Source organism: Jaculus jaculus, chromosome 14 (genome assembly GCF_020740685.1).
Source record: "Jaculus jaculus isolate mJacJac1 chromosome 14, mJacJac1.mat.Y.cur, whole genome shotgun sequence".
NCBI lineage: Eukaryota > Metazoa > Chordata > Mammalia > Rodentia > Dipodidae > Jaculus > Jaculus jaculus.
In genome coordinates, this window is record NC_059115.1 from 16,265,328 (window position 1) to 16,284,826 (window position 19,499).

Consider the following 19,499-nt stretch of genomic DNA (forward strand, 5'->3'; position numbering starts at 1 on the left):
GAGCTTTTAGAGACTTCTGGAAGGAAAACAGAAGGGGAAGGAGACCCTGGGTAGAAGAAGAGTGAACGGGCATGAGGAGTGCACATGAAACTATCACGGCAAATGCTATTGATTTATACAACTTGTTGCAGTCCGGTTTGCATTGCTGGTAGAAATCACCCAACCAAGAGCAGCTTCTGGGAAAAAGAGATTTATTTTGGCTTACAGACTCGAGGGGAAGCTCCACGATGGCCGGGAAAAACGATGGCATGAGCAGAGGGTGGATATCACCCCCTGGCCAACATAAGGTGGACCACAGCAACAGGAGGGTGTGCCAAACACTGGCATGGGGAAACTGGCTATAAAACCCTTAAGCCCGCCCCCAACAATACACTCCCTCCAGGAGGCTTTAATTCCCAAATATCCATCAGCTGGGGAGCTAGCATTTAGAACACCTAAGTTTATAGGGGACACCTGAGTCAAACCACCACACAACTGATCTGTGTAAAAATGCAAATTGTTTTTAAAGGAATGTATAAATGTCTCATTTAGGAGAAAGCACATATCAGAAACCCAAGTTTCCCTTTTAAGGATGGTATTAAAAAAAAAAAAAAGAAATCCAGGGCACGCCTTTAATCTCAGCACTGGGGAGGCAGAGGTAGGAGGAGCGCCGTGAGTTCAAGGCCACCCTGAGAATACAGAGTGAATTCCAGGTCAGCCTGGACTAAAGTGAGACTACTTAAAAAACCCAAAACCAAAAAAAAGTCCACCCCCACCCCAATAAATATGCTGAATTTCTAATTCCCAGGACCATACTATGTGATTGTACTTGGAGATAAGGCCCTTGGAGACTGAGAAGTTACAGTGAGGTCTTTTGAGAGAGCTCAAGTCTGACCTGACTGATAAGAAGAGGAAATTCAAACACATAAAAAGATGTCAGGAATGTGTGCAAACAGAATAGAAGCCAAGTGAGGTCGTGGTGGGAAGACTGCAGTCCACAAGCTAAGGACAGGAGACTTTCTTACTCTGTCATTCCTGAGCCAAAAGACAAAAAGAAGAAAGAAGAAGAGGAGGAGGAGGAGGGGGAAGGAAGGAAGGAAGGAAGGAAGGAAACAGGGAGAGAAAGAAAAGAAAATCCCCTCAGAGAACTAGTGACCCTTGACCTCCAACTTCCAGCTTCCAGTGGTGCCAAAAATAAATAAATAAATAAATGTGTCCTGTTTTGTTTTGTTCACTTTCTGAATCTTGCAGGATCTGCTGGAAAAGATGTTTAGAGTTATGGAACTGGAAGAGTCTGGTTTTCAGTGTTGGATAAAAGGTCAGACTCTGAAGATGGATAAATTTCCTTTCAGTCTCTAGAACTTTCTTTTTTATTTTTTTTTTTTATTTTTCTAGAAGTTTCTAATTGTGGAGAGAAGATCTCCAATAGGATTGATGTCAGGAGAGGGGACACATGTCCCTGTCTTCCCAGGACTAGGGGGTGTATATCTGTGTCAGGATATGGGACTTCCTGGGTTTTATTAACATATACTAACTATACATAATAATGGGTGTTATTATAACATTTTCATGCAAGTGTATAACACATTTGTCATTGTTATTTATTTGAGCCATAGTGAGAAAGAGGAAGAGAGAGAATGAGTGTGCCAGGGCCTCTAGCCACTATAAACAAACTCCAGACTCATACACCACCTTGTGCATCTGGCTTTATGTGGGTACTGGGGGATTAAACCCAGGGTCCTTAGGCTTTGCAGGCCAGTGCCTTAACCACTTAGCCATCTCTCCAGCCCTGTAATACATGTTGATCATATTCTCCATTACCCTCTCTCGTCCCTCTCCCACTGATCTCTTTCCCCTTCCCAACTAGTCCTTCTAGTTCTTGTCTCTCAGTGCGTGTGTGTGTGTGTGTGTGTGTGTGTGTTTCAATGAGTCTAACTGCTCACAGGATTCTGACTGAGGAGTTATTTACTGGATCATGAGCTCGGTAATAGTGCTACGTAACTAAAGACTCTACCTCTTTCCCTCGGTCACCATTAAATATCTGTAGATAATTCAGCAAGGAGCAAGGCTTTGTGAGCCTTCCACTGACATTGTTTTTAAGAGAGAAATGAAGGGGGCTGGGCATGGTGACCTATAATTCCAGCACTTAAGAAGCTGAAGTGAGAGGACTGCTGTGAGCTCAAGACCAGCCAGGGCTACAGAGTGAGTTCCAGGTCAGCCTAGGTTAAAGTGAGACCCTGCCTCAAACCCTCCCTGCACCCATCCAAAACCAAATGAGGAATGAGGGATTTGTCAGGACACAGAAGTACAAGGATGGAAAGTTCACCCTCTTCCATCACATCCTAAGATGGAGAGAAGTCCGCAGAAGGCTAAAAACTGGGACCAGCTGAGATGAGGTGATCGCCCCAGCTGTAAAGACGTAGACAGGCCGAACAAAACATAATCCAATCAACAAATGGGCAAATGGACGGAACAGGCTGTTCTCAACAGGAGAGATACAAATGGCCAGTGAGTACATGAAAAATTAGTTCTATGTCCTCAACCACTGGGGAAATACAAAAGTACATTGAAATTCCATCTCATCCCACTTAACATGGCTATCATCCAGAAAACAAATGACAAACGCTGGTGGGGATGACAGGGTCACTGCCCCAGAGGATGTGAACTGGGGCCACCACTGTGGAAATCATACAGAAAGTTCCTCAAAAATAAGTACATAGGAGGGCGAGGTGGCGCAGGCCTTTAATCCCAGCACTGGGGAGGCAGAGGTAGGAGGATAGCTGTGAGTTCCACCCTGGACTAGTGTGAGACCCTACCTCAAGAAAACAAAATAAATAAAAGTCATAATGAAACCCATTATTTTTTGTAGGCTGTCTAAAAAATAAAATAAAATAAAGCACAGATGTGATTATTCCGCTGACTTTTACCCCATTTTCCACTTCCTTGGCCGAGATCTCCCTAGGGGCCACGGGTGGTAAACCCTCACGTCCTTTACAGTCATTGTAAGTCACACATACTTCCAGTCACTTCTGTGTTAGGTGCAAGGGAAGAAAAATCGGTGTCAGCTCAGTGATGGAAATATTTTTGGCAGGTTGCCTGTCACTGCGGAGCGAGAATTGTGAGCTATTTCTTTATTTCCCACCTGGAGCCTCTGCTCCTCTCCTGCTCTCTCACAAGGCTGCAGCTCCTTGGACGCAGCGTCTCATCCTGTTGGTCACCTAAGGACATCTGAATCCTTGGGGCCCAGCTGCGCAGTTCCAGCTTCGGTCTGCAGCGCCACCTCCCACCTCCAGGTGGCGCTCCTGCAAAAGCTATAAGAACCTTCTCGCTGGCTTCTCTCCTCCCCCCCCCCCCACTCCTTCCCCTCTCTCACTATGCTCTCAGAGACTTTAGCCACTATCTTTAGCACTTAATTTGTTCCAGTAACTTCAGTCCCCTGGGCCCTGCCCCTTACCCCAACTGTGCTCTCAATGATCCAGTTGAAGTTTTTCCTTCTCTCAAAGATCTAAAGGAGCAATAAGCCATTCACATCCCAACGTGGAGGGGGGAAGGCACTACAGACAGACAGACACACACACACACACACACACACACACACACACACAGACTTCTAATATCAAAGCCCCTTTCATACCTTCAAGTGGACAAGGGACCACGGGTGCAGAGGAAAACCACGTTTCTGGAACCTTCTTTTGGAGACCCACCTGGGTACCTAAACCTTAGAATCTCTTTTCATTGGCATATAAAAACTGTGGGTCTACTAATATTGAAATGACTCTAATAGTCCAAATGTAGATAATAAAAAAAAAAGAACTTATGTATGAGCAGATTTTTTTAAAAGGAGGGATGCTAGAAGCCCATTTTCAGCCCCGAAACAATCCAACAAGAATTCATGAATGCATGCAAAACATAAAGTGATAATCACCTAAATGTTAATGATTGAAAATTATTTATTTTTAGAACATTTTGATTGTATTTTTAATTTTTTAATTTATTTAAGTATTTGAGCAGGAGAGAGAGGGGCAGATAGACAATGGGTGTGCCAGGGCCTCTAGCCACTGCAAGTGAACGCCAGATGCAAGTTCTACCTTCTGCCCCTGACTTAAAGTGGGTATTGGGGTATCGAACCTGGGTCCTTTGCCTTGAAAGCAAGTGCCTTAACCCCTAAGCCATCTCTCCAGCCCTCTCTTTTATTTTGATTTCATTATATTTTCCTCTCCAATTATACAGGTCTTGTGGAAGTAGTATCAGCTGCTGGGAAGTTATGAATACCGAGGTGACCCTGAACTAATGGACCCGCCAAAAGATTCCATTATTAAACCCATTTGATTGGAGGCTGTCATGATAGCCTCCTGCTCAGGGCCCCAGGGGACCAGGGCAAACTACTATGGAGTCAACTATGCTAAGAGCTGCCATCAAACAAGAGCTTGAAAACAGACTGGTAGGCTGGAGGGATGGCTTAGTGGTAAGGTGCTTGCCTGAAAAACCAAAGGCTCCAAGTTCAAATCCCCAGGACCCACATAAGCCAGATACACAGGGTGGTGCATGCATTGGGAGTTCATTTTGCACTTGCTGGAGGCCTTGGAATGCCCATTCTCTCATTCTTCCCTTTTTTTTTTCTTTTTAAATGTTTGCCAGGGTTCTTTAGCTTTGCAGGCAAACATCTTAACCGCTAAGCCATCCCTCCAGCCCCTCTCTCATTCTGCCCCTCCCTCCCTCCCTCCCTCTCCCTCCCTCTCCCTCTCCCTCCCTCCCTCTCTCTCCCTCTCTCTCCCTCCCTCCCTCTCTCTCTCATAACCAGCCTTTACTGCGCTGTTGTCCTGATCTCCCTGTTCAGCTACATATGCAGTTCAAAGCCAACCTAGGATACATGAGACCCAGACTTTAACAAAAAAAAAAGTGATTCAGGCAGAGTATGGTGGTGCACGCCTTTAATTCCAGCCCTCGGGAAGCAGAGGTAGAAGGAGTTCGAGGCCAGTCTGAGACTATATAGTAAATTCCAGGTCAACCTGGGCTAGAGTGAGACCCTACCTTGAATCCCCCCACCAAAAAAGTGATTTAATTAAAATAATCATTTATTACCTCACCAGAAGACCAGAAATTGGGCAACTGCGGTGTGGATTCATTCAGAAGCTGTACGATGTCATGAAAAGAAAGGGCAAGTTCAGTGAATCTCTTGTATTTCTTCTTCCTCTCTCCATAGAAAGAATAAATGCATTGATTAACTGCAAGGAGAAAAAGAGGGGATGGGAGCACCAGGGCCTCCAGCCACTGCAAGCTCACTCCAGACACAGGCACCACGTTGTGCATCTGCCTTTACATGGGTACTGTGGACTTGAACCTGGGCCATCAGGCCTAGCAAGCAAACACCTTTAACCATTGAGCCATCTCTCCAGCCCCGGAATTTTTATATTTTTATTTACTTGAAAAAGAGAGAGGGTACGTGTATGGGTGCACCAAGGCCTCTAGCCACTGTACACCAACAACAGACACATATACTACTTTGTGCATCTGATTTTACATGGGTACTGGGGAACTGAACCAAGCTGTCAGGCACTGCAAGTAAGTGTCTTTAACCACTGAGCCACCTCTCCAGCCTCTCCCCCTGGAATTTTCCACACTTTGACCAGCATCTGTCCAGCCTGCAGCTCTTCCCCAGCTTCTGGGAACCACCCGTCTACTCTCTGCCTCCCTACAACGTTGGCTTTTTTAGGTTCTACATTTGGATAAGCTCATATGGTATTTCTTTTTCTGTGTTGGCCTTCTTTCACACAACATTATATCCTCAAGGAGCAGCTGTGTTGTTGAAGTGGCAGGATTCCCTTCTTTTTTAAGGCTGAATTATATTTCACTGTACAACACGGTGAGGATAGTTAATACCAACATGACTGTGCCCGTAAAAATTACTAGAAGCAGCCAGGCATAGTGGCGCACACCTGTAATCACAGGCTTGGAAGGCAGAAGCAGGAGGGTGGCAGGCTCAAGGCCAGCCTGGGCAACTGGGTGAGATCTAGTCTCAAAATAAAATTCTAAAGCAAGGCTGACAATGTGGGTCACTCTGGGAAAGAGCCTGCCTAGCATACCTGGTGAGCCCAGCCCTGGCGTTGTCCCAGCCCAGAACTGTGAGTTAAGAAGCTTCCAGACTCCAGGCATTGGACGCTCACAACTTGAATCTCAGCACCTCAAAGGCTGAAGTAGGAGGAGCACTGAGAGTTCGAGGCCAGCCTGGGCTACAGCGTGAGATTAGACCCTGCTGGGGTAGTGAGGGGGAAGATGAAGAAGAAGCTTCCAGATAATTCTAGATAATTCCGGCACCTTACCTTGAGCAGCCATCTTCAGCCATCCCCAGCTGAAACTCCAGAGATCAAGGGGCAGACAATGTCACTTCCGCGTGTTCTTGTCCAAGTTCCTGACCCACAGCATCTGTGAGTATAATGAAATGTAGTTGGTTTTAAAAATATTTTTATTTATTTGCAAGCAGAAAGAGACAGACAAAGAGAATGGGCATACCAGGGCGCCTAGCTTCTGCAAAGGAACTCTTTATGCATGCGCCGCTTTGTGCGTCTGGCTTTATATGGGTATCGGGGAATCGAACCTGGGTCATTAGGGTTTGCAGGCAAGCGCCTTAACCCTTAACTGAGCCGTCTCTCCAGCCCCGGAAGTTGTTGTCTACACTGAGTTTAGGTGGTTGGGCCTAAGTCCACAGATGAGCGGAAGAGAGAAGCTGCACGAGAAGTGACCAGTCTCGACAGGAAAGAGCAAACGGGACCGCCCTTGTTACTGTAGAAGCCCACGCTGCAGGCGGGCGCAGCTTCGCGTCTGCCGGTAGGTGGCGCCGGAGGTCACTTCGGTCCAGCGCGAGCCGCAGGCCTCCCGCCGCTGGCCGCGTCTTGAGGCTGGTGTCCAGCAGGACGTCGCTCAGAAAAATCGTAATCCGGGCTGGAGAGATGGCTTAGCGGTTAAGCGCTTGCCTGTGAAGCCTAACGACCCCGGTTCGAGGCTCGGTTCCCCAGGTCCCACGTTAGCCAGATGCACGAGGGGGCGCACGCGTCTGGAGTTCGTTTGCAGAGGCTGGAAGCCCTGGCGCGCCCATTCTCTCTCTCTCCCTCTATCTGTCTTTCTCTCTGTGTCTGTCGCTCTCAAATAAATAAATAAAATTTAAAAAAAAAAATCGTAATCGTTGTTTCCTCCCAGAAACCCACTGTCGTCGACATCTCCACGCCAGTGCCCTGCCTCCCAACCAGCCAGCCTTTGACCCCAGTCCATGCGTAGGGGCTGGAAAGCAGGCTGCCCTGCTCTGCTGCTTTTTTTTTTTTTTTTTAACGTTTATTTATTTGAGAGAGAGAAAGAGGTAGAGAGAGAGAGAGAACGGGCATGCCAGGGACTTCAGCTACTGCAAAAGAACTCCAGACACATGCGCCAACTTACGCATCTGGCTTCCACGGGTCCTGGGGAATCGAACCTGGGTCCTTGGGCTTTGCAGACAAGTGCCTTTAACAGCTAAGCCGACTCTCCAGCCCTGATGCTGTCTTTTAACCAACAGTTGGTATTTTCTTTAACCCATCAGGAAATGAGGTGATCTCTCTCTCTTTCCCTCTCTCCTTGTAAGTTTTGACTGACTGTTTCGAAGCAGGGTCTCACTCTGGACTGCGCCCTGTAGCCCAGGTTGGCCTTGAGTTCATGGAGATCTTCCTACCTCAGCTTCAGGGTGAGTCACTGCGCCTGGCACCTCACAAAAAAATTGGGGGGGGGGAATAATGCTTTTGAAAGTTTTATAGGAAATATTACATCTTACATATATATTAGTATATTCTACGGTCTGAATATTTTTTGTAATCCAATTGATTCCTTCCTCCACCACCACCCCCCTGTGTTTTTGTTTTTGTTATTGTTGTTTTTGGTATTTCGAGGTGGGGTCTCACTCTGGCTCAGGCTGACCTAGAATTAACTATGTAGTCTCAGGGTGGCGTCGAACTCATGGCGAACCTCCTACCTCTGCCTCCCAAGTGCTGGGATTAAAGGTGTGTGCCACCAGGCCCAGCTCACCCTCTCTTTTTCTCTCGCTGTATCTTTTTTTTTTTTTTTTTCCCTGTCTTTTGAGGTAGGGTTTCACTCTAGCCCAGGCTGACCTGAAATTCACTGTGAAGTCTCCGGGTGGCCTCGAACTCATGGTGATTCTCCTACCTCTGCCTCCCAAGTGCTGGAATTAAAGGTGTGCGCCAGCATGGCCAGCTGTCTCTCTCTTTGTTTTTAGACAGTCTTCAGGCTGTAGTTCTGGCCTGAAGCTCTCACTATGGAAACCAGGCTGTCCTCAAACTTACAGCAATCTTCCAGTCCTTCCTCTGCCTCCCTGAAGGCTAGGATTACAGACATTCACCACCACATCCAAATTTAATCAAATGATTATTTTTCAGTGTTGGGAATTGCTCCTCATGATCCCAGGCAAGCACTCACTTACAGAGCTATATTTCAAGCCCAATCAATTAATTTTTCTTTTTTTTTTTTTTTTTTGAGGCAAGCCGATCAGATTGGCCTTTTTTTTTTTTTTTTTTCTATGTGAGAGCTTGGGGGGCGGGGGGAAGGAGAATGAGAGGGAATTGGTCACAACCAGCCACTGCAATCCAACTTCAGCCAGGGGCGCCCCTTGTGCGCAGGTGCGACCTCGTGTGCTTGTCACCGTGCTTCTGTTCTTCGTGGGGCCTGCGGAGTCGAACGTGAGTCCTTAGGCTTTGCAGGCCAGCGCCCTAACTGCTGAGCCATCTCTCCAGCCTTGATTTTCTTTTTAACTAACAAATAAGAATTGAATATACATTTGGTATACAATATAACATTTGGAAATATGTGACATTCTAGAATGATTAAATCAAGCTGATTAATGCACAATACCTTATCTCTTCTTTTTTTGTGGCAAGAACACTTAAAATCTACTCTCTGAGCAAATTTAAAGAACACAATGCATTGATATTAACTGTAGTCAACATTATGCTTTTAAAGCTATTCCCTGCTGGGCTTTTCTCAATGTTTAGTCATTGATTGACTCAATAAAAGTTCATACATCAAATTCTAACTAAAGTTAGAATTACCACATGGTCCAGTATCCATGTCTGGGTAGAAGCCCAGCATAATTAAAAGCAGACGTTCAAAGAGATATTTCAACACCCATGCTCCCCGCAGAATTATTTACAACCAAGAAGTGGAATCATCCCAAAAGGCCTATTTGTAGCTGAGTGAATAAGTAAAATGGGATCTATGTGGCTTAGTGGGGACAGCGCTTGCCTAGCAAGCATGAGGCCCTGGGTTCAACCCCAACACAGCATAAGCTGGATGTGATGGGGCACCCTTATAATCTCATCACGTGGGAGGTAGAGGCAGGAGGATTAGAAGTTCAGGTTCATCCTTGGCTACCTAGGGAATTTGAGGCCAGCCTGAGCTACATGAGACTCTGTCTTGAAGGAAGAGGAGGAGAGGGGAGGAAGAACAAGAATAGGTAAATAGTAAAAGATGACAGATATAAGGAGATGATACAAATTGATAGATAGACGGCTGGTAGGCATAGACAATGGAAAAATAAAAGAAATTCTAATGCATGCTACAACATAGATGAGCTTTGAAGACTTTAGGATAACAAACACGAACAGACAAGTGCTGCATCATTCTCCTTACATAAGGACCACAGCAGAATGGTGGCGGCAGGGCTGGAGGGAGAGGGGACAACCCTCTTGATGACTCTTGATGAGACTGAATTTCAATGGGCTGGGAGAGATGGCTCAGTGGTTAAAGGCACTTCCTTGACAAGTCTGATGGCCCAGGTTCGATTCCCCAGCACCCACTTAAAGCCAGACGCACAAAGTGGCACATGCATCTAGAGTGCATTTGCAGCAGCCGGAGGCCCTGGCATGCCCATTCTCTCCCTCTCTTCCTCCTCCTATCTCTGCAAATAAATAAATAATTTTTTTAATGGTTGAAATGGCTAGGCATGGTAGCTCACACCTTTGATCCCAGCACCAGGGAGAAAGAGGTAGGAGGATTGCTGTGAATTCAAAGCCAGCCTAAGACTATATAGTGAATTCCAGGTCAGCCTGGGCTAGCGCGAGACCCTAGCTCAAAAAAACAAAAAAAAAAGGAGTGGAGAGATGGCTTAGCGGTTAAGCACTTGCCTGTGAAGCCTAAGGACCCCGGTTCGAGGCTCGGTTCCCCAGGTCCCACGTTAGCCAGATGCACAAGGGGGCGCACGCGTCTGGAGTTCGTTTGCAGAGGCTGGAAGCCCTGGCGCTCTCATTCTCTCTCTCCCTCTATCTGTCTTTCTCTCTGTGTCTGTCACTCTCAAATAAATAAATAAATAATTTTTTTAAAAAAGCCGGGCGTGGTGACGCACGCCTTTAATCCCAGCACTTGGGAGGCAGAGGTAGGAGGATTGCTGTGAGTTCAAGGCCACCCTGAGACTCCATAGTGAATTCCAGGTCAGCCTGAGCTAGAGCAAGACCCTACCTCGAAAAGCCAAAAAAAAAAAAGAAAGAAAGAAAGAAAAAGAAAAAATGGTTGAAATGGACACCATGCCTGGTCCTGTCTCTAATGTCAGGGGATGTAGCCGCTCGCTGTCAGAAAGCTCAGGAGTTCAGAGAAGGGTCCCTGGGACATTTACAGTCACACAGCATCCTTTTGAGAACCCTTGTTTTCTGTTCCTAGGAACCCATGGCACATGGATTATGGTTGCTTTTTGTTGCTGAGTTTGGGGTTTTTGTTTATTGTTCTATTTTTTTTTTTTACATGTGTAGTATGTGTGGTGTAACGTGTGCTTGTGTGTGTATGCGTGATGTATGTACCTCCATGTGCTCACAAGCACACGGAGGCCAGAGGAGACCTTCCTCTATCAGCCATCCATGTTTTTCCTGGAGACAGAGTCTGTGAATGCAAAGCTAAAGTTTTCAGCCCCAGCGGTTCTCTGGTCTTTGTTTCCCACAGGACTAAGGTTACAGGCATGTGTGGTCATACCGCATGTAGGTCCTGAGGAATCGAACTCAGGAGGTCTCAGTTCCCCTCAGGCCCTCATCTTGTGACACATGCTCTTACTGAGCCATCTCCCCAGCCCTCACTCCTGTGTTTTAATTTAAAATATGTTTTTTATTTCTTTCTTTATTTTGAGAGAGGGATGAGAGGTAGAGAGAGTAAGTATGGGTACAGAAGAGCCTCCTGTCATTGCAAAAGAACTCCAGAGACATGTGCCACTCTGTGCATCTGGCTTTACATGGGTACTGGGGAATCGGACCTGGGCCATCAGACTTGGCAAGGAAGTCCCTTTAACCACAGAGCCATCTCCAGCAGCTGGCAAGGATGGCTGTAAGAGGGTCTGTTTGACTGGAGACAACCCTCTAACCCACCGTAGTCATTTCCCTTTGTGAGTGGCAGAGGTACAACCATGGAGGACTCAGATGGTACCTGTGTGTAACAGCCCCAAACTGCAAATGGCCCAAATCTTCCCTAACAGATAAGTGAAAGTAAGCTGTAGTGCACGTACATGAACATGCTTGGCCATGTAAAGCAGAACAAGGAGGCAAGGCTCGTGGAAGGCCCAGCGCTGGCCTCGCTACCGTTCGCCAGCTCGCCTCTCCTGATCCATGGCTTCTTTTGAAGGCTGAGGCCTTTGCTCTTGCGTTTCTGCCTTCTTCAGTTTCAACTCACGGAATTTCTCCATCTCAGCCATATCTGGTCTGTCAGACATGGTTGTGGAGGGTGCCAAGTGAGGTGGGTAAGCTAGAAAAATCCCATCTGCATAGCGGCCACCGCTGAATGAGGAAGGGAATTTAAAAAAATATTACTTATTTATCCTCAAGCAGAGAGAGAAGAGAGACAAAGAGAACGAGTGTGCCAGGGCTTCCAGCCGCTGCAAATGAGCTCCACATGCAGGAACCTCTGCACATCTGGCTTTACGTGGATACTGGAGCATCGAGCCCAGTTTGTTAAGCTTTACACACAAGTGCCTTAACCGCTGAGCCACCCCTCCAGCCCACGAAGAGATTTTCACCATAGATTTAAGCAGGAGAGGTGCTTGGGGAGGAGCGCACACTCAAGAGCAGGTGTGAGCTTCTTCAGAGAGGCACACTTACTAGTCTTTGCGATAACCCAATTTTTTGTATTGACTCCATATTTGGGGACTTCTGACGCTGCATCCCCAAGGGTTGCTAAGGAACCACTCCTGCTTTAGTAAATGAGATTGTAGGTGTCTGAGGTGGGTTCAGTGTGGTGACAGCTGATAAGATAAAACTGTAAGTCACCGGGGAAGTTATGACATGTTTCTACTGTAAGCAAAGCTTACCAGCTTGTTTGTGAGATTCCCAGATATCTGGGAAAGAAATAAGGTCACACTTGAAGGTGATATATGCTCAGGTCTTAACCACGGTTCACTGCTATTTGTTTTTTTTTTTTAATTATATTTTTATTTATTTATTTGAGAAAGAGAGCCAGAGAGAGAGAGACAGAGAGAGAGTGGGCATTCTAGGGCCTCCAGCTGCTGCAAATGAACTCCAGACACATGTGTTGCCTTGTGCATCTGGCTTACGTGGGCCCTGGAGCATTGAACCTAGGTCCTTAGGCTTTGCAGGCAAGTGCCTTAACCGCTAAGCCATCTCGCCAGCCCCACTCTTGGTTTTTATTTGCAAGGAGAGAGAGATTGTGCTTGGGCACACCAGGGCTTCTTGCTGTTGCAAACGAACTTCAGGCACATGTGCCACTTTGTGCATCTAGGGTTGCCAGGCATTGAAAATAAGCCTTCAATCGCTGAGCCAAATTCCCAGCCCCCATCATTCTTATTCCAAATATCTCTACATAGGCAATTTTCACAGCAAATAGTGTTAACTGTGCTAGAATCCTTTTCTTTTTTGAGGTGGTGTGGTCTTGCTCTAGGCCAGGCTGACCTGGAATTCACTCTGTAGTCTCAGGCTGGCCTCAAACTCACAGTGATCCTTCTACCTCTTCTTCTAAAAGTGCTGGGATTAAAGGTGTGCACCACCACACGTGGCTGGAATTCTTAAAAAAAAAAAAAATTATTTTTATTTGAAAGAGGCAGATTGAGAGAAAGAAAGAATGAATGCACCAGAGCCACCAGCCACTGGAAACGAACTCCAGATGTATGCATCACCTTGTGTATCTGGCTCACGTGGGTCCTGGGGGAACCAAACCTGGATTCTTTGGCTTTGCAGGCAAGTGCCTCAACTGCTAAGTCATCTCTCCAGGTCCAGGAATTCTTGATTCTCAGCTGGTGACACTTCAATGAGACTGAGTGAAGGAGTCCTATCCTTTCCCACGTCCCCTTCATTTGCCTTATCTTTCCCATCATGCCTCACTTTCTTTTCTTATTATTATTATGAATAGACTTTGTATGGACACGTGTGTGTTGGCACCATCATTTCCCTCCTCCCTGCCCCCATTCTGCTGGTATTCCCTATGGGGTTGTGGGTTATGCATTGTGGGAGTAGCAGTCAGTTATTGTGGGGAGGGCATGCTGTTCCAAACTGTGGCTCTTACAATCTTTCCACCCCTCTCCCAGCCGTGGTGGATATGTTCTAAGACTACTTCAGTGATGAGCTCTCAGGAGCCTCTGGATTTCTGCTTTGGTATCAATGCCTTTTGGTATCAACGCCTGTCTCCTTCACCCTGGTGCCGACTGTCAGGCTCACCATGGAAGCTGCACTCACCCATTCCTCTGTGATCTCACTGGGCCTTGGCTAAAGTGTGAGGGGTGGTTTATCTCCTCTGGTCTTGCTACCTTCTGAAAAAGAAAAACAGCTTCTCCAATGGAGAATGTAGTTAACATAGGTTAAATGGGATAAGCATTGTTAATTTAGAGAGGTTTTGATGGATGTTACCCCTCTTTTGGCCAAATACTAGTGGGAACTTGGCATTGGAGAACATAATCTTGGTATCTAGAATTCTGGCCTGATTCCCAGTTCCAGCTATGGGTTCCTTTCCACTGAGCAGAACTCTTAGCCATTCAGAAAGTCATTGGTTACCCACCAAGGCTGTGTATCATTGCACTGCCTCCTCCCTCTTCTTTCTCTCTCTCTCTCCTTGCAAATAAATAAATAAATATATTTTAAAAGAAAACCTTGGCTGGAGAGATGGCTTAGTGGTTAAGCGCTTGCCTGTGAAGCCTAAGGACCCGGGTTAGAGGCTCGGTTAAGAAAACCTAGGTAGGCGTGGCGCACGCCTTTAATCCCAACACTTGGGAGGCAGAGGTAGGTGGATCACTGTGAGTTCGTGGCTACCCTGAGACTACATAGTGAATTCCAGATCAGCCTGGACTACAGTGAGGCCCTACCTTGGAAATTAAAAAAAAAAAAAAAAAGAAAAGAGGGAAGGGAGGGAGGGAGGGAGGGAGGGAGGAAAACCTAGGGCTGAAGAGATGGCTCAGCAGTTAAAGGCATTGACCTGTAGGAGCTGGACAGATGACTTAGTGGTTAAGGCACTTGCCTATTATGTCTAATGACCCAGGTTTGATTCTCCAGAACCCATGTAAGCCAGATGCACAAGATGACACATGCATTTGGAGTTCATTTGCAGTGGCTGGAGGCCCTAGTGTGCCCATTCTCTCTCTCTCTCTCTCTTTTTCTCTCTCTCATAAATATATAAATAAAATATTTAATTTTTTTCAAATTAAATAAATAAACGAGTGCTGCTGTCACCTCTAGCCCCAGAACCTTCCCTGTGGAGATGGCAGCAGACACTGAGGAGACTCAAAAGTCATCAAAGCAGAAAATCCGAAGCTGCCAGGAGCTCAACACTAAAGGAGATGTACAGCGCACCCCTCAAGGCTGAGGGAACCTGGGGCTTGGCAGTGTGTGCTGGTAATCTCAGTGCTGGGGAGATGGGGATGGGATCCCTAAAGGCTTGCTGGTCAGCTATAAATCATAGCTATGCATGCTAACACAGGAATACATTGTTGTCAACCATAGTTCTACAAATTAGTGCTTGGATAATGTTCCATAGTGCGTGGCCTCAAAGGGTCTCTCCTCCACTTCTGAGTAATCCATGCACCTTCCTCCTTCCTCCCCTTCCATCTCTCCCATGGGGAACTGAAACCATGACTTCAAGGCCTGGCGTCCACGAAAGGAGGGCTGTCATTTGACTCTTGAGTATCTCCCAAAGACCAGTGTTGAAGGCTTGGTTGTCTGCCTGCACTGCTACTAGAGGGGAGTGGACCATTCCGAAGATCGGGCTTACTGGGAGGAACTGAGGTTGCTGGGGTCTTGTCCTGAAGGGATATTAGCACTCCAGATCCTTCTGGTAATATTTTTGCTTCCTGGCAGCCATGCGGTGAACAGGCCTCCTCTACCACATAATTTATCATGCAGCCCTGTGTCCCCACAAACTCAGAGTCATAGAACCAACTCACCACAGACTGAAACCTCTGAAGGTGTCAGCCAAAATAAAACAGTTCTTTATAAGTTCTGTAAAGATTTTCTTTTCTTCTTCCCTCTACCTTTTTCTCCTTCCCTCCTTCTCTCTCTCTCTCTCATTATTTGGCTAGAGATAAAAGCTCAGTTTTGTACATGCTAGGAAGAACTCTACCACTGAGCGACACCCCAGCCCCTCACTGTGGATTCTAGACAAGTGCTCTACCTCTGAGCCACGCTCCAGCCCCTCACTGTGGGTTCTAGACAAGTGCTGTGCCGCTGATTCATGTCTCCATCCCTTCACTGAGGGATTCTAGATAAGGGTCCTATCACTGAGCTACCTCTCTAGCCCTTGGTTTTCGAGATAAGGTTTTACTATGTAGCCCAGGCTGTGCCAAATTGCCCCACCCGCTTGTTCCAGACACTGTAGCCCTGAGAGGATGGGGGTGCAGCACCACACTCAGCTCCAATTCACTTGTTGTTTGTTTTGGTTGGCTTTTCCCTAGCCCCCATGAGAGGACCCCATCCAGGCTCTTGCACTTGCTGGCCCCAGCACCCAATGTTAGCTGATAATTATCACATGTTTTGTCACAGTGACCAAAAGGTGACTAATCCAGAGAAGCTGTGGTTGGGACAGTCTGGGAGAAGTCACAGACTCCTTTAGCTGTCATACCCAAGGCCAGCCTCTTTCCTGCCCGGATTCCAAGTAGAAAGGACATTTGAAGTGAAGACCCAGTAGACAGAAGCATCCCCCAGGCCCAGAGCCCTTCCCAGGCCCCACAGTACCCGGCTCTCTGGGAGCCCATGAGCCGGCTGGGCAAAGAGTAATGGGGGGAAAAGAGTTGATGATCTCTCTTCCCAGCACTTATCTCAGTTTATAATTACACATTCATTAGTATGATGATGTGATTAATATCTGTTTCCATCGGAAGACTGTCAGCTCTGCAGGGACCCTTCTTTACCCTCTACTGTACGCCAGACCCAAAGTGCCACTTGATAAATAATAATAATAACCACAAAGACAGATGCAGCTACGACCGTGCCAGGCAGCCTCCTTGAAGCTTTGCAGGGATTACTGTCGCATTTACTCCTCACACTGACCCTGGGACGTCGCTGCTGTGCTGTCCGTGAACTGTCCGCCACGCGGACGAAACGGAGGCACGGAGAGATGGGACAAGTTGCCTGGTTATGAATGGTGGGGCCAGGAATTAAGCCAGCCTCTTAAAACAATCATCATCAACATTATATTTATTATATTACAACATGGCATAATTGATTACATAACAATATTATCATCATCATTAGCTTACAAAGTAGTGGGTTTTATGGCATTCTCATATACAGATTGTTTTTTGTTGTTTGTTTTCATTTTCAAAGTAGAGTCTCACTCTAGCCCAGACTGACCTGGAATTCATTATGTAGTCTCAGGGTGGCCTCAAACAGAAATCCTACCTCTGCCTCCTGAGTGCTGGCACTTTTTTTTCTTTTTTGCCTTAAATATTTTATTTTTATTTATTTGAGAGAGAGGGAAAGAGGCAGAGAGAGAGAGAATGGGAATGGGCGCACCAGGGCTCCCAGCCACTTGAAACCAACACCAGACTCATGTGCCACCTTGTGCTTCTGGCTTGAGTGGGTCCCGGGAAGTCAAACTGAGGTCCTTTGGCTTTGCAGGAAAATGCCTTAACCACCAAGCCATCTCTCCAGCCCAGCACTTTTTTTTTTTTTTTTTTTGGAAGCAGGGTCTCACTCTAGCCCAGGCTGGCCTTGAATTCACAGTGATCCTCCAATGTTGGGATCATAGGCATGAGACATGGCTCCTGGCTTTATGCTTTTTGTACAGTCCTCCCTCACCAGCTCCTCTCTCCCATCTCCCTGTACCCCATTCCTGATTGTACCCTTCCACACTCAGCAGTCCCTGCTTGACCTCATAGTGTGTGTTCTATGACCCTCTCTACGAAAACTCCCCGAAAGCCTCCCTCTTTTTAACCAGTCTCTCATTGTCCCCTTCTCATTTCATGGACTCTACACCCATTCATTCTCACATAAATATGCACACATATGTATATACTCATGTGTATTTATGTGAGAATGGATGCATATGTATGTGTATATAGGATTGGGTTACCTCATGTACTATCATTTTTCCAATCCCATTTATTTTTCTGAAAATTTCATAACTTCATTTTTCTTTACAGCTGGTATAGCTCCATTGTGTATATGTGCCACATTTTTGCCCCGGCCAGCGGGGAATCAAACAAAGGAGCGAGGTGAAAATCAACCTGAATGAAAGTAGGCAAACAGACACAAGAAGGAGACCATGCTAGACATTTGTCACCGCCTCAAGAGTTTATTCTTACACGTAGGTTTATATAGGGTTGTAGGGGGAAGGAGACGTGGTCAGGGCAAGGAGTTGTAGGGGGAAGGGGACGTGGCCAGGGCAAGGAGTTGTCAGGAAACCTAGAGGGGTTGTAATTAGGTGTTCATCTAATCTTGCCTCACTGGCTTAACATCCTGACTGCACCAGGTTTCACATCCTGACCATAAACTGGCTTTTTGCAAAAGATAAGATTCTGTAAGTAGTCTGCTGACCGGTTCCAGAAGTACCTAACAGAAAGCTGGATGGACCAGCTTTCTGAGTAATGAGTCAGTTTATGAGCAGGCCCAGGCAAAATGGAGAGGCTTTTGCTCTATGGCTCCTGACACATTTTCATCATCCACACATCAGTTGATGGATATATCTAGGCTGATTCCATTTCTTAACTATTGTGAACAGAGTCGCAATGAACACAGATGTGCAAGTATCTCTGAGGTTGTATATAAACATCCTTAGGGTGTATGCCCAGGGATGGTATAGCTGGATCATATGGTAGTTCAATTTTAGCTTTTTGAAAAACCTCCACAGTGATTTCCATATTGGCTGCATCAGCTTATACCCCCCACTGAGAGAATAAGAGTTCCCCCTTTCCCACACCCTTGCCAGCATTTGTTGGCATTTCAGAGCACCACTTTATTATCATTATCATCATCATCATCATCATCATCAGGGAGATAGAGAGTGGGCATGCCAAAGCTTCCAGCCACTGTAAACGAACTCCACATGCATGTGCCACCTTGTGCATCTTCTGGCCTACATGGGTACTGGGGAATCGAACCTGGGTCCTTTGGCTTTGCCTTAATGGCTAAGCCATCCCTCCAGCCCTCAGAGCACCACTTTTGACCACTCCTCCACTAGCTTATGAAGGATCTGTGTGTCCCAGCTCTCTTTAACCTCAGCGTCCTCAGCCCAGTATTGATGACATGTTCAGAATACACATTCTGAGAGTCAAGGCACACACTCAGCAAACCCAGAAAGGGTCACCCCACATTTCCTAAATGACAGTGATGTCTTCTTAATAAGACAGTCCCTTTCAGCCATGGGACAAGTTATAGTACACATGATTTTTTTGTAGCACCTAAATGTAATTTGCCTATGTAATATACACATATAATAGATGTAATGTATTTTTATTTACAGCTTTTCTCGTCACTGTAACAGCATACCTGGCCAGAAGCAACTTAAGGGAGGAAGAGATTACTTTGGCTTGCAGTTTGAAGGGACCAGGCGAGGAGGTCGCAGCAGTAGGAGCACAAGGCTGCCTGCACATCCACACACTTTTCTTATCTGTCCCAGAAGCATCCCCACTCCTGGTCACCAAAATGTAGCTTCACCTGTTGGGACTGTCATAGCAAATCACACTGTCAGGTGCTTGAACGACAAGCCTGTTAGCCGTGTGGTTCTGGATGCTTGCTGTAAGTGAGAGCCAGGCGTGGGCGTGGCTGGGTCCTTCTGAAACTTGACATGGGAATCTGTCCTGGGGTCCTCCTTGGTGTCCAGATGGTCGTCGTCTTCCTGTGTTCCTTCTGCCACCTTCCCTCAGTCTATACCTGTCTCTGGGTCCCAGTTTCCCTTTTTCATGAAGACATCAGTGATGTTGAGTTAGAACCCACCCTGCTGACCCAATTACCTGTGTAGAGATCTGGTCTCCAGAGCCGGGTGCACTGGTACACATTTGTGATCCCAGCACTTAGGAGGTTGTGGCAGGAGGAAAGCCTGGGCTATATAGTGAGTTCCAAGATAGGACCATCCAGTGA

General features: G+C 46.6%; 1 protein-coding gene across 1 annotated transcript; it reads right to left on the bottom strand.

Moving 5' to 3' along the window:
• Nucleotides 1-6,756: 6,756 nt before the first annotated feature.
• On the bottom strand, nucleotides 6,757-11,698 carry LOC105945000 (thymosin beta-4-like). Its single transcript, XM_045133339.1, has 2 exons — nucleotides 11,568-11,698; nucleotides 6,757-6,868 (listed from the first exon to the last, which is right to left on the bottom strand). The coding sequence occupies exons 1-2, from the start codon at nucleotides 11,696-11,698 to the stop codon at nucleotides 6,757-6,759; spliced, it is 243 nt and encodes an 80-aa protein (XP_044989274.1).
• Between the last annotated feature and the right edge of the window lie 7,801 nt (nucleotides 11,699-19,499).

Excerpts from the sequence above, each read along its gene's own strand:
- LOC105945000 (XM_045133339.1), bottom strand. The coding sequence starts at position 11,698 with ATGTCTGACAGACCAGATATGGCTGAGATGGAGAAATTCCGTGAGTTG. Across the intron at positions 6,869-11,567 it reads GAGAGGCGAGCTGGCGAACG|ACGCGGCCAGCGGCGGGAGG; the intron begins GTAGCGAGGCCA and ends ACCAGCCTCAAG.